Source organism: Zingiber officinale, chromosome 7B (assembly GCF_018446385.1).
Source record: "Zingiber officinale cultivar Zhangliang chromosome 7B, Zo_v1.1, whole genome shotgun sequence".
Taxonomy (NCBI): domain Eukaryota; kingdom Viridiplantae; phylum Streptophyta; class Magnoliopsida; order Zingiberales; family Zingiberaceae; genus Zingiber; species Zingiber officinale.
The window spans coordinates 34,985,811-34,998,871 of record NC_055999.1 but is presented as its reverse complement, the minus strand read 5'-3'; the positions used below and the strand labels follow the sequence as shown (position 1 = coordinate 34,998,871).

General features: G+C 42.3%; 3 protein-coding genes across 3 annotated transcripts in view; 2 read left to right on the top strand and 1 right to left on the bottom strand.

Annotated features, from left to right (window-relative positions):
* The window catches only part of LOC122005658 (protein STRUBBELIG-RECEPTOR FAMILY 7-like), a 41,573-nt gene extending 35,748 nt beyond the window's left edge, over positions 1-5,825 (top strand). Inside the window, exons 12-16 of the mRNA XM_042560775.1 lie at positions 414-676; positions 996-1,131; positions 5,006-5,136; positions 5,305-5,461; positions 5,604-5,825. Of these exons, the coding sequence (XP_042416709.1) occupies positions 414-676; positions 996-1,131; positions 5,006-5,136; positions 5,305-5,461; positions 5,604-5,690 (774 nt within the window). The 3' untranslated portion in view covers positions 5,691-5,825. The remainder of the gene's footprint in view (positions 1-413; positions 677-995; positions 1,132-5,005; positions 5,137-5,304; positions 5,462-5,603) is intronic.
* A 74-nt stretch (positions 5,826-5,899) lies between these two features.
* Positions 5,900-7,526, bottom strand: LOC122005659 (glucan endo-1,3-beta-glucosidase 5-like). Its single transcript, XM_042560776.1, has 2 exons — positions 7,140-7,526; positions 5,900-7,034 (listed from the first exon to the last, which is right to left on the bottom strand). Exons 1-2 carry the CDS (start codon positions 7,475-7,477, stop codon positions 5,900-5,902), a joined length of 1,473 nt encoding a protein of 490 aa, XP_042416710.1. The 5' UTR covers positions 7,478-7,526.
* Positions 7,527-8,680: 1,154 nt separating this feature from the next.
* On the top strand, positions 8,681-9,860 carry LOC122005660 (chlorophyll a-b binding protein 4, chloroplastic-like). The gene is made up of 3 exons (XM_042560777.1): positions 8,681-8,965; positions 9,041-9,456; positions 9,583-9,860. Exons 1-3 carry the CDS (start codon positions 8,760-8,762, stop codon positions 9,714-9,716), a joined length of 756 nt encoding a protein of 251 aa, XP_042416711.1. The 5' UTR covers positions 8,681-8,759; the 3' UTR covers positions 9,717-9,860.
* Positions 9,861-13,061: the final 3,201 nt, after the last annotated feature.

The window sequence follows — 13,061 nt, the reverse complement described above, 5'->3', positions numbered from 1 at the left end:
TTTGAAGATGACACAGTGAATTTGTGAATATCAACACTTTGATCTGTTGAGATATCTCTTCTAAGTTATGACGGTGCTTTTCCAATGTAGCGTAAAAAGTAGTTACTTTATAAAATAATCAAGGTCTTTAAATAAGGTTTCAAAAATTAGAAATATGCCCTTAGAGAAAGTTATTCCAAATTTAAAATGTGAATGTTAGTCATCTTTTTAGATTTTTCCAAACCTCCCCGTCAATAGTGCTAACTGATCTTCTTGGTAACCTTCTGGAAATACAATATTGATATCTTGTCCTATTAAGTGATAATTATTGTGTTTAGTTTTCCTGCCAACATTTTATTTATAGACTATACATGCATGTAACAAGCTATGTTGTGCAAATAAAACCAGATATAAACTTTGATGATCTTGTGCAGGTATTGGCAGTGAAGAAATTGAATCCAAAATCCCTACCAATCAGGTCATTGGATAACTTTCTTGAGCTTGTTGTAAATATCTCACACTTGCATCATCCAAACCTGAGTGAGCTGGTAGGCTACTGTTTTGAGCATGGGCAGCAATTGTTAGTGTACGACTTTCACAAGAATGGTAGTTTATCTGATTTCCTTCCACTGTCAGACGAACCATTGACTTGGAATGCTCGTGTCAAGATCGCACTTGGCACTGCAAGAGCACTAGAGTAAGTGATCATCTAATCAATAGGACCTAACATTCTTTTCTTTAATCTTAAACTCGATCAGAAGTTGAGGCATGAAATTGAATTGACCTCTGCTGATTAGTTCACAAATGAATTGTTAATCCTTTCACATCTTCAATCAAATTTCTTAGAAGTATTCTTTTATCTTTTGCTTTTAGGGGATTATAATTTAAAAATATTATCACAAAACAAATAACAGTATGTTTCTTTAAATTGAAGATGCACGGATCATCTTTATCATCACAATTTGTGATGAAAGCCCCTTGATATTCACATGATCATCTAGACATTCTTACTACAGGTATCTGCATGAGGTTTGCTCACCATCTGTCATCCATAAGAATTTGAAATCATCCAATATTCTATTGGACGTGGACCTTAATCCTCACCTTTCGGATTGTGGACTTGAAAGCCTTATCCCCAATGCAGATTTTCAGGTAATGTCTCATGAATATAATAATCTTCTTTGTATACATTATACATCTTTTAAATTTATTTTCCAGTGGTAGCATTTCTAAGGTATTGGAAGACTGATACACCCTAGTTAATGACTTCAATAAATTAACATAGCACAAACCAAACCAAACCAAACCTCACCGTGAAGACAAAATGAAAATTTTATTAACACGACCAAGTCAAAGACAAATTTCCAAACAACTTGAAACATTTTAAAATTCAAACTATTTCTACTCTGCATTTGATATTACACTATTCTCGCCCAATAAGAAGGATTTGCCTCTATTCAGTGGGGAGATCATGATCTATAGTGTCTTATGTAGGTACTAAGTAGGGTGTCTCTATAGATGTATTGGGCAACTATTGCTTCATTTCTTTGAAGTAACTTGGGAGCAATCCCTTGGAGCTCATTCTTAATAATCCAAGCATATTAATGGCCAAACGTCCTTTCCTTTGAACTAGGTGGTCGAAGTCTTACAGTAAGGAGCTAACAATATATTAGTGTCTATTATGTGGTTGGTATGAGGATTGATATGTATCATGAACAGGAGCATAGGAATTGGCATTGTGTGCAAGTGACGTGTAGGCAAATCAACAAATGAGAAAGGTCAAATGTAGCTTAAGGCTTCAACATTAAAAATTAGACTAATATTTAAATTAGTAAATAACTCAATAACATATGCATTAGAATAAGTTTCCTCACAATTAGAAAGACCCTAAAGGAACAAACATAAAGATTTTTAAATAAGGTTTTGAGAAGTGATCAAGGCAGATGCAGATAGGTCACTACGTTATTCTCCTTAAATTTAGGCTATGCATCAACATAAATTTTATAAATTTCATTACTTAGTGCAATCTTCTTCCTTATATCAGCATTGACCGTCAAACATAGGTCAGACATGACTGGGCCCTATTTTACTTGGAGGCGCGGACCAGAGAGGATTGATTGCATATCCTTTCCTATGTTTATCCATTGTAAAATATTGGGCGGGCGGATTAGAAAATTCATCCATGGATCATTTTTTGGATATTTTTTCGTCAGTTTGAAATTGAACGGAACAAATTTTCATTCCCATGTCAACTCGTGCCTCACTCGAATCTCTCGCAACGGCACTGTGAGGTCGCTTGCGGCCGCAAGAAAGAGGCAACTTGCAACCATGAGTTTAGCGGCCTTGCTCGCAATTGCGGGTTCAACGGCCTCACTTATGGCCTGTCGCAAGCCGCCACAAATTCACCGGAGTTCTTACTTTTTTTTTCCTTTCCTTCTTCTTTCTCATCTTTTTCTTTTCTTTCCCTTTCCTTTTCCCTGATATTTTTTTTCCAGCTTGAATTCTTTTCCTTCTTCAATCCACACCTTGGATTAAACATAGCATTAGTAAACTTATCATTGGATTACTTTGCTTTACTGAATTATTGTAAGCAAATAAGCTTCTTCCAAAGATAACTAACAAATTTTACATTCCTTTTTGAAATTATAAATGTGGATAATCCATATAGTGTAATTATGTCTCTGAAGAACAACTTGGTTATATGTGATTTGTTGTTTGTTTACGCAGATGAAATGTGTCATCTTTGAAAAATAGTCTAGCACTGCTAAAATATAGTTGTGGCCTTGGTTAGGCCTAGGTAAATCTAAAATGAAGTCCAAGCTAATGTCTTTGGAAGGTTCATAAGGAATTGACAATGATGTATAAGAACTTACACATTGTTTAGTTGAGTCAACTATCTGGCGATGATCTAGGCAACATCTGGCCATTGTGAGGGCTAATAAAATTAATCTAAAATAAGAATGATGATCTTATCTTTCCCTTAGTATCCAACTAGATCATTTGGGTTCATATCCCAAATAAGGAACACCTTATGTGAGATATTATGAATGCATAAATGTGTATCTCAAAACCCCAAGTAGATAACCGTCTTTATTCACAAAGTCAGCCAAATCATGACAATTTTTGGCCCCCCGCCCGGGCGTAGCGCAGATGGTCGGCGTGTGACATCTTTGGCATAATGGCCAGAGTCAATTATGAGGAATTGATGACCTGGAGGTTATCCCACCATGCGCCTAACGCCTACCTACATCTACCTTCCTCCATATCCGTGGCGCCATTAAGGTAGCGGATCTACCTTTTTTTTTTTTTTTTTTTTTTTTTTAAGATTGGGCTGAAGTTAAGAGAACAGGTGTTCTCTTCGTTAAGGTGCTTAAATTGTATCATGTGTTCGTTGTGTGCATTGTGGCTATTACATAACTTAGTGCATCAACAAATTTGTTGTCTATAGCACATCAATGTTTAAAGACAAAAGCATATTTCTGAAGGAATTCAATCCACCTACCATTTTGACACTTAGCTTCTTTTAGAATTGGATAAGGCTCATTTTCTTGTGGTCAAAATGCAAGATGAACTAATTACGTAGTAGATAGCAATGCCAATGTCTAAAAGCTTGGATGATAACATAAAATTCTTTATCATAGATCGAATAACATTGTTTGATTTCATTGAGTTCTTTTGCTAAAAGGAGAAATTAGATGCCCTTTTAGACTTACTTTAGGAACATCATAAAGTGCCTTAAAAGGATTAGAGAACAACACCTTAGTCACTCTTTCTTTGATCTCCCTAAAGGTTACGGAGGCAGATTTATACCACTGGAACTCACCATTCTTATAGTTTGTTATGGGAGTTATAATGGCGCTAAAGTCTTTAATGAAGTTTTTGTAGAAAATTGCAAACTGTGAAAGCTTTGAGCCTCCTGAAAGGTATGGGCTTTGAGCTAATCCTTGATTACTCTAATTTTCTCTACAAGGATTATAAACCCAAGGAAGGGAATCTTGGGCTATAGGAAGGTGCACTTCAGTTTGACAAATAACTTCTTGATCTTAAGGCTCTCTAAGACAAGGTAGATGTGTTTCATGTAGGTATTGTGTGTCTAACTATAAATCATTATGCCATCAAAGTAAATTATGAGAAATTGTCCTATAAACGGTTTCAGAATTTAGTTCATTATGCTCATAAAAGTACTAGAGTGTTTGAAAATTTGAAGGGCATGACCAGTTGTATAGTCCATCCTATGTCTTAAATATTGTTTACTACTTGTTATTAATGTTGATCCTAATTTGGTAATATCCACTACGCAGGTTAATCTTAGAGAATCATCAAATTCCTACCCAACTCAAACATGTCATAAGTCTTGGTATGGAAACCTATCCTCGACAAGGATTTAGTTGATAGTGTGACTATCAATGTACATTCTCTAAGAAAAATCATTTTTAGGCATCATTAAGGTCCACTCATACACTTGTACTCTCCCTAATGAAACTTTTTTATAAGAGTCCTTTGACTTGCTTATTTGCTTATTTAATTCAACCTGTCCTAAGGGGATCCAAAGGGGTTCATTTAGTAGTGCAACAGATTTGCTAATTTGCATAAAAAATTCTGATTACTTTACGAGCTATATCCAAATATATTTTTTATTCTAACACTAGAATCTAACCAATGTTGTTCAAAAACTTACTACTCATATATGGGTGTTTTTGGAGATTGCAAGTACTAGAGCATTTATGAGAATATTGAGATGATGATGTAGGAGAATATGTCACTGCCCAAGATCATCTGGAATTCTATTACAGAGGCTTATGATTATTTTATGGACTGAATTTGTAGATGTCCGCATACAGTGTTATTGAGTATGATAGATAATTGTATGAATGATTGACCTTGGCATAAATTTGATTCAATGAATGCATAGCTAAGGTTCCAACTTGTTCTGAACTTCAGACGCCTATGCTATTTATTTATTTATTTATTTTGGCACCATGAATTTCTAAATGCAATCCCGCGTTGGCTTCATTGATTCTTACAGGGATCTGAAATAAAAATGGGATATGATCCACCAGAGTTGTCCATGGCTGGCCAGTATACTCTTAAGAGCGATGTTTACAGCTTTGGAGTGATCATGCTGGAACTCATGACTGGGAGGAAGCCTTTTGACAGGTAATCTTTGAAAAGATTCACAAAGAAGACCCACCCGGTTAATTTCCTAAAAAATGATGCTCGAGGCTCAACAAAGTAATCTATCGGAGGTCAAATCAGGAAGTTTAAATGCTGCTTGTGCTTTAAGTTTATGATATTGCAGTCTGATTGATTTTCAAACTCCAACAGCTCAAGGCCAAGGTCGGAGCAATTGTTGGTGCAATGGGCAGCTCCTCAGCTCCATGACATTGACGCTCTGGAAAGGATGGTCGATCCTGCACTCAAGGGGCTATACCCTTTGAAATCAGTGTCTCGATTTGCTGATGTAATAGCCCTGTGTGTCCAGGTAAAATTGTGCTTCACATGCATTTGTTCTCATGATACAATTACAAACAGGCTTGAAAATTGTTGTGCTCGATTGCAGTCGCGTTGGACATTCTTGCATTACTCTTTCAATTTAACTTTGTTGCTCAAATGTTGTTTGACAGTCTGAGCCGGAGTTCAGACCACCCATGTCGGAGGTGGTGCAAGATCTGGTTCGCTTGGTGAAGAGGGCGAAGGTGCCAGGAGATTAGTATCAGTAAGCTAATTCATTGAATGTTTAGTTGTAAATCTATTGGGATAATGCAGATAAAACTAGTGTGCCCTCTGAGATTATTTACCTTATTTCCTATAGTAAACAAAACAAATAATTCTTAATTTGGTTGGTTAATAAGTAGAGTACTCTCAGTAAATTGAGCTGTTCAAGAATATTTTGTACGTTGTTTCATCAATAATGTAGAATTTAAAGAACATAACTCATGGTCCATAGCAGCAGGATAGACGCGGCCGCCCAACGCCGGAGCAAAGCGCCACCTCCGCCGGTACCACTGGTATTCACAGCACGATCGTGCTTTCCCTCGTCGATCATGATGTTAAACCTGCAACTCCCTTGAGAGGGATCAGTCTCGGTGACGACGGAGAGATCGGAGAAGTTGCATGCGCCCTTTTGCTGGTTGGCCACCTGGAACAACTGGTTGAACGCGTACGACACGTTGCCCCGTGCGTCCAACCCGTTGCAAGAGGAGCCGTAGCCCAGGCTAGTGCAGTCGGCGTACTCGCAGGCGTACCCGACGGCGTCAGCAATAATGGGATCGGTGACGCTGGCGGTGGAAGATAGCACACACCACTGTCGCTCGAGGTAGCGGACGCCTCGTGCAGGTACGAGGGGGCGGCCGTCATCCATCACGAATTGGTACTTGAGGCTGCCGTCGTAGTAGAATAGGCCCCAGTGGGGCTCAAAGTTACCGGGTTGGATGCTCTTCTGGTCCTCGTCGAGCAGGCCGAAGAGGTAGATGTCTGGCGGCGCAGGTCGTTTGGGCGTGCCGCGACGTTGTCTGATCCGATCGACCAGGCCCTGATTGAACCGGCGCGCGTAGTCAACATTGGCATGGATGTCGCCGTCGGTGGGCCACCCGATCTCGCCGACGATGACCGGCATGGATCCAAAACCGTTGCGCTCGAGCGCCCAGATGAGGGTGTCATAGCTGGCCTCGAAGGCGTTGGAGTAGGAGATGGGGCCGTCGACGATGGGATTGGCGGAGGGGGAGAAGAAGGCATAGTCGAGCGGGAAGTGGGGATCGAGGTAGAGGCTGAGGAAGGGGTAAATGTTGACGGTAAACGTGCCGCCGTTGTCCTGAAGGAAACCGACGATGGCGACCATGAGGCCATGGATGTCATTGCGGAAGTCGCCGCTGGAGGGGAGGCCGCTGGCGCCGCTCTGGTAGACGTCGGCGTTGAGGGGGACAGTGACGCGCACTTGCCGACTGAGTCCGGCCTTGATCAACGCTGCCTGGATGTTCTGCAGCGCTGCGAAAGTCGTGTTCTCGAACATCCCGTTGTACGTCTTCAGAAACGGCTCGTTGCCAACCGCCACATGCCTGAATCCTCCAAAATTTCGAATTCCATATATAATTAATTAACGAGTTACTAGTAGCCAGATAACTAACGGCTGATACGCATATCTGCATGCGTGCGATACGTACGTGATATTGACGCCGTACTGGGAGACGTAGGCGGAGACGTTTTGCATCACCCACTGCTCGGCGGCGTTGACGCTGCCGGCGAGCGGTGCAAGAAGCTCGTTGGGAATGCCGACCATGACCTCGATGCCGGAGCGGCCCAGGGCACGGAGGGCGGCGGCGTCTGCCTCAAAGAGCTTCACCTTGTCGAAGTTGTTGTCCCTGAGGAGTCGCACCACTATGTCCGCCGGGAGTGGGTGAGAAGATCGGGTGCCCCAGTTGCAGCCCATTCCGTCGGCCATCAGCACTGCTTCCCCAAGTAGGAAGAAGAGCCACACTGCGGAAGGCAGGACAACTCCCATTGCGACAGTCTTCTTTTACAAACTGTGCTTCGTTTTTTTCCTTAGCTTCATTTTCTGTTTTTTTATTTATTGGTGACATTTAAATTGAAGTGTTGGGCGTATTATTCTTTAGGGAGGGGAAAGGAATGGCAGAGGAGTCCAAAAAAGGAATTGGATGCATGTAAGAAACCCAAGTGCATGGATCATGCAAAAGGATCTCCCATGGCTTGGAAAGTAAGGGAAGCAAGGAACAGATTATGGAACACTACCAACTGCATAGGTTGAATGCAGACTGCCAAGACAAAGGAAGAACGATTATTGCACACGGTTAGTCATTCAGCGACTAAGTATATTCATTGAAAACCAATCAAGTAAACTCATAAAAGATTGACTTAATTTGAAGAGGTAATCAATGTCTACTAAAAGGATACAATTTTGATCGTATGAGCTAACCAACGCTTTGCTAGATGGTTCAATTGGAATAGTCATGCATGGTACTTAGTACTTACACCGATAGACTAGTTGGGTTAGATTGGATGGATGGTAAGACAAATAAAGTTTCCTGACCAATTAGGCCAACTAGATGGTTCGATCAAATCAATTGTGTGCCTTGGGCTACCTTTTTTAAATGCTTCAATCAAAATCTTAAGTAACGTGCCAATTTTCAAATGCTTTGAATCAAAATTAACAACCCACTCTGCTTCCACTTTGACTTGTCATTACTTATATAAGAAAGAAAAAAAAAGGAAAATGATGAAAAAAATGTACATAAGTAATAATAAAGTAAGTTTGGCATGCAACTTTATGAAAATTTTTCCCCCTTTCTAATCCTTATCTTTCATCCAAAACCACGTCTTTAATAATTAGAATCAGGTAATTTGTTGCTGATCCAACGGATTTTAAGCAGTGTTTGAACAAAGTTTTTTTTTTTTTTTTGGGTTCAATCCCCAATCAACTATAGCTAAGAAGAATCACACAAGTGGGTCCCAAACGGGGATTACAACATTTTGTTGGCCAATGCCGTTGCAACAATAGATCTCTAGAATCTAGGCATCGGATAAGGAGGGAGATAAGGATACACGCATCCGATTGGCCAGCTCAATCCCCCAGCTTATCTGAGCCGTCCTTTACTAAAATCCGACAAAACCAGCGGCCAGATTGCAATCCTGGATTCTGACCACAACATTCCTCCCCTGCCGACTACAAAGCAGGAGCTACTTTCGCATCCACTAAAACATCTCCTTCCTCATCTCCCGCCTGAAAACTCATTGTCGGCGCTTCACCGGATTTGCTTTCCCCCATAATGGCCACAGTTGCAATGCAAGCATCTGCGGCCGCTCTCCGGCCATGCAGCTCCTGTTCGAGATTCTTGACAGGGGTGTCTTCTGGGAAACTACAACCGTCGAGGCTGTTCCCGGCCAAATCCTTGCCATCTTCCACCTTCAAGGTGGAAGCCAAGAAGGGTGAATGGCTCCCTGGTCTTCCCTCGCCGGTCTATCTCGACGGAAGGTGAAATCCTCTGGCGTCTAACTAGATTGCTTCATTCTCCTGCTTGTTCGTTTTAATTTGAAAGTAAATTCACAGTTTGCCAGGTGACAATGGATTCGATCCCCTCGGCCTGGCCGAGGACCCTGAGAACCTCCGGTGGTACGTGCAGGCGGAGCTCGTCAACGGGCGCTGGGCCATGCTCGGCGTGGTCGGGATGCTGCTTCCGGAGGTCTTGACCAAGATCGGCATCATAAACGCGCCGCAGTGGTACGACGCCGGCAAGGCTGAGTACTTCGCATCCTCGTCGACGCTCTTCGTCATCGAGTTCATCCTCTTCCACTACGTGGAGATCAGAAGGTGGCAGGACATCAAGAACCCCGGCTGCGTCAACCAAGACCCCATCTTTAAAAACTACAGTTTGCCGCCACATGAATGCGGCTACCCTGGCAGCGTCTTCAACCCGCTCAACTTCACCCCCACACTCGAGGCTAAGGAGAAAGAACTTGCCAACGGTAATTAAATTAACACTAGCTAGCTAGCTAGCTAGCAAGGTTTAAGTCATCCTCACTTGAAATAGTTTATATATCTATATTCAGAACTAATTAAGCAGAGTTGCTCTTGTTTTGGTGTTCTTGCAGGGAGACTCGCAATGTTGGCCTTCCTGGCGTTTATTATCCAGCATAACGTGACAGGCAAAGGGCCATTTGAGAACCTTCTGCAGCACCTTTCGGACCCATGGCACAACACAATCATCCAAACCTTCCAGGGATAAAGATTAGGAGCAGAGCCTTTCTGTTTCAAAACACTGTAACAGTAATTTTATTGTGGGTTTACTCAAGTGATACGTGAAGAAAGCAATCCTGCCTGTACAGTGGAAGTTGAACTTTTGTCGATGATATTGCTATTGTTGTTGTCACGATCTTTGTGTTTTAATTGACCATGATCCATGTTTGTTGAAGTTATAATTATATACAGGAATGAAGACACTAGCAATTTGTAGTTCGATAGAACGAAAGACAAACATTTATTCTTATTGTCATAATAAAAGGAAGCATCTAATTAATGACAGTTCATACTCCAGTACACCATTAAGATCTCTAAATTGCAAGCCCCATAACCAAGAGCTGTGTTTCATAATAGTGGTTAAGAGCTTGGCATTAACAGGCCGTGGAGAAACATTTGGCCGTCAATGGGTTGAAATTCATGATATCTCATTGACTTGTAGCGATGGATGATCTAAAAATGTGTGGCCTTTTTCCTTAAAAGATAATTAGTCCTTGCGAACGGTGTGCAATCAGGGTCTAATAAATTTCCTTTAGTATAGAATGACATTATTCATTCTATTGTGACTTGCACTGCTAACGAAAGAGCTAGCTAATAGTTTATCTGACTTGGAGGCAAGGTCATCACTTTTTTCATCAAAATGCATAAATCTAATTGTTTACGGGGAGAAGGAAGGTCGTTGCTTGGAGGACTTGAATTGAAATGATTTTGTTGTGCCTATTCTTGGCCATATGTATAAATTGATACGGTGCATAATGGTAAGGTCTGGTCAAGGAGATGTGGCAGTCAGAAGTTAAGGGGATGTGACAATCAAAAGTCAATGAGATGTGACAGTCAAAAATCAAAGGGATGTGACAGTCAGTATACGGAGGGGGGCCACCCGGGGCCATCCGGCGTATAAAGCCAGAACGGGATCTACCGGTCGGGAAACCAGGTCTGTGGTAGGAAGCATGATCAGGACCAAACCTGCCTTGACTTTACTGATCATGGGTTGTCAAGTTAGCCTACGTAAGAAAATTGATCACCCTTGGTGGGGGGGTCGGAGTCATAAAGGTCGGCGGAAGGGGACTCTGATCATGCCCCTCCATCTAACCAGTCTGTTCATTAGCACTCAACAGACCGACCCGGGTTGTCTTAATCACACCCGGGCAGGATAGAAGACGCTATACGACAACATGTCAGGGAATTGTAACCACCTGTCGGAGAATATCTGTTGTATGTCAGGGAATATTCTAGCGGTTAGGAGCATCTGCAAGTATAACCTTCCTCCTGTCTATAGGAGAAGGTCACGTGTCCTCCACCACTCGACAAGTCTTGACACCCGACACCCTCTGACAGGGGTCAGTCTCCAGAAGGTACATACTGTCATATAAAAAGGGATGTTCTCTCCCTTGCGCAGGTACGCTCACTCGCACACTTGTCTACTTTTCTTCTTCCTTCGTACACTGTTCTTATGGGGAAAAAGTACCCGACTTGAGCGTTGGAGGGCCTGATCCAGGGACTTTTTCCATAGTTCTGGGTCTCTAATGTTCCATGTGCTTGTCTGAGTGCGTGCAGAATTCTAATACCGCTGGAGCAGGCCCAGCAGTTCTTCGAGGCCACGTGGGGGTCCGTTCTCTAAAGCCTGTGCGATCATAGCATCAAAGTATTCTCCCCGTCAACGCCAGCGACACTTCATCTGGCCTTCGTCTGACTCAGACTCTGGACATAATCAATTTGGCGCCATCTGTGGGAAACTTCTTCACCTGTTGTTACGATTCCGCAAGTGCACGGATTCGTCGTCAATAATATAAAAGATTCTTAAACCCACAAGGATTGATTATAAGCACTAGTGATGGCAAACTTAGGATTATTTACACTATCGATAATTGTAAGTAATCTAAGAAAAGAGATCGGAAAGCGGGGAATGAGAACTAGCAACGAGAGGAAATCAACCTGGTTAATAAAGAGTTCTAGGAGTTCGGTTTCATTGTGGTGGTATTGATGTGCCTCATACTATCCTATACTCATTGTCCATCGGCATGCATTCGCTGGAAGCTAAAACAACTATCTTTGAACACCAGACAAAGACAATTCTTACGAAATCCTATTACGGTTAACCCATGTCACCAGGGCGCCTCGGTAGATTGCAAGGACATGACTCTTACTAATGTTATCAAGGATAGAATTAAGAAGCTAGGTTTAATCTCTTACTTCCTTGTGAAGGAGTCACCTCTCCTTTCGAGGAAGTACCCTAAATGTCCGTTAATGGGTTACCCCTGTCACTAGGGTCCCTCGGGTGTACGATCTAAGGTATTCCCTCTATGAGGTTGACAATTCCTACACAATCAATCAATACGACAAAGAGATCGAGGAATCGAAACAAAGCAAATGAAATCATCCAATGAATATAAACATGATATGAGTTTTACATCAAAACCAATCCACAATTTCTCCCTCGTTCTAGAACAAAGATTCTACTCTATAGACGCTAGAGAAGAACCCGAAGACATGGTGAATCTAAACATACAATCCTCAAAAACGAAGAGAGAAAGAAGAAGTATGATTATCCAATAACGATGAGTGATCTTCGGATCCAATCCTTTGCTTATGGAGTTGAGGTGGTGATGGAAGGTCACTGGATCGATGTCCTGGACGGCGTGGAATGACACCAGAATGAATCTCCTCTTCACGGCTCGCCTCTCGACTCCTCCCTCCTCGAAAAAGGGGTTAAAACCCCTTTTATAGGCTAGGGCACGGCGTGGCGGCACGATCGTGCAAGGATGGCACGACCGTGTGATGTTAGGGCTCGGTTCCTGGGGACACGACCGTGCAAGGTTGTACGACCATGTGCTGCTTTGCCTCGGTCATGGGGTGCACAGCCGTGTAGAGTTGCACGACCGTGTTCTGATCCACCTCTGGTTTGGCCGCATGGACGTGTAAGGGTTGCACGGTCGTGCACATCTTCCCTTCTGTTTGGCCACACGGTCGTGCAAAGTTTGCACGACCGTGTTCTCTGGCTTGCTCCGGTGCATCGACAAACGTTGTTTTCGCTCCGAAAGTTATCCCTGTCAATACAAAATCAAACAAAGAGCAGATATTCGTACAAAAGAGTATATATGATGAATACATGATAAAAGAGGAGATCATACAAAGGATACGTACATATAAAGTAAGCGAATGTGCGTAAAAGCATGCATAAAAAATCATAATATTTACGCATATCACCTGTTCTGGTGCATAAAGATGGAGGACACCAGCAGAATCAACGTAACTATGACGGCAGGAGAATATGAACTGTACAAAGAAGCCAAGAGGCGGGCAACCTCCAAGAAGCAGACCACCGCTTCTCGAC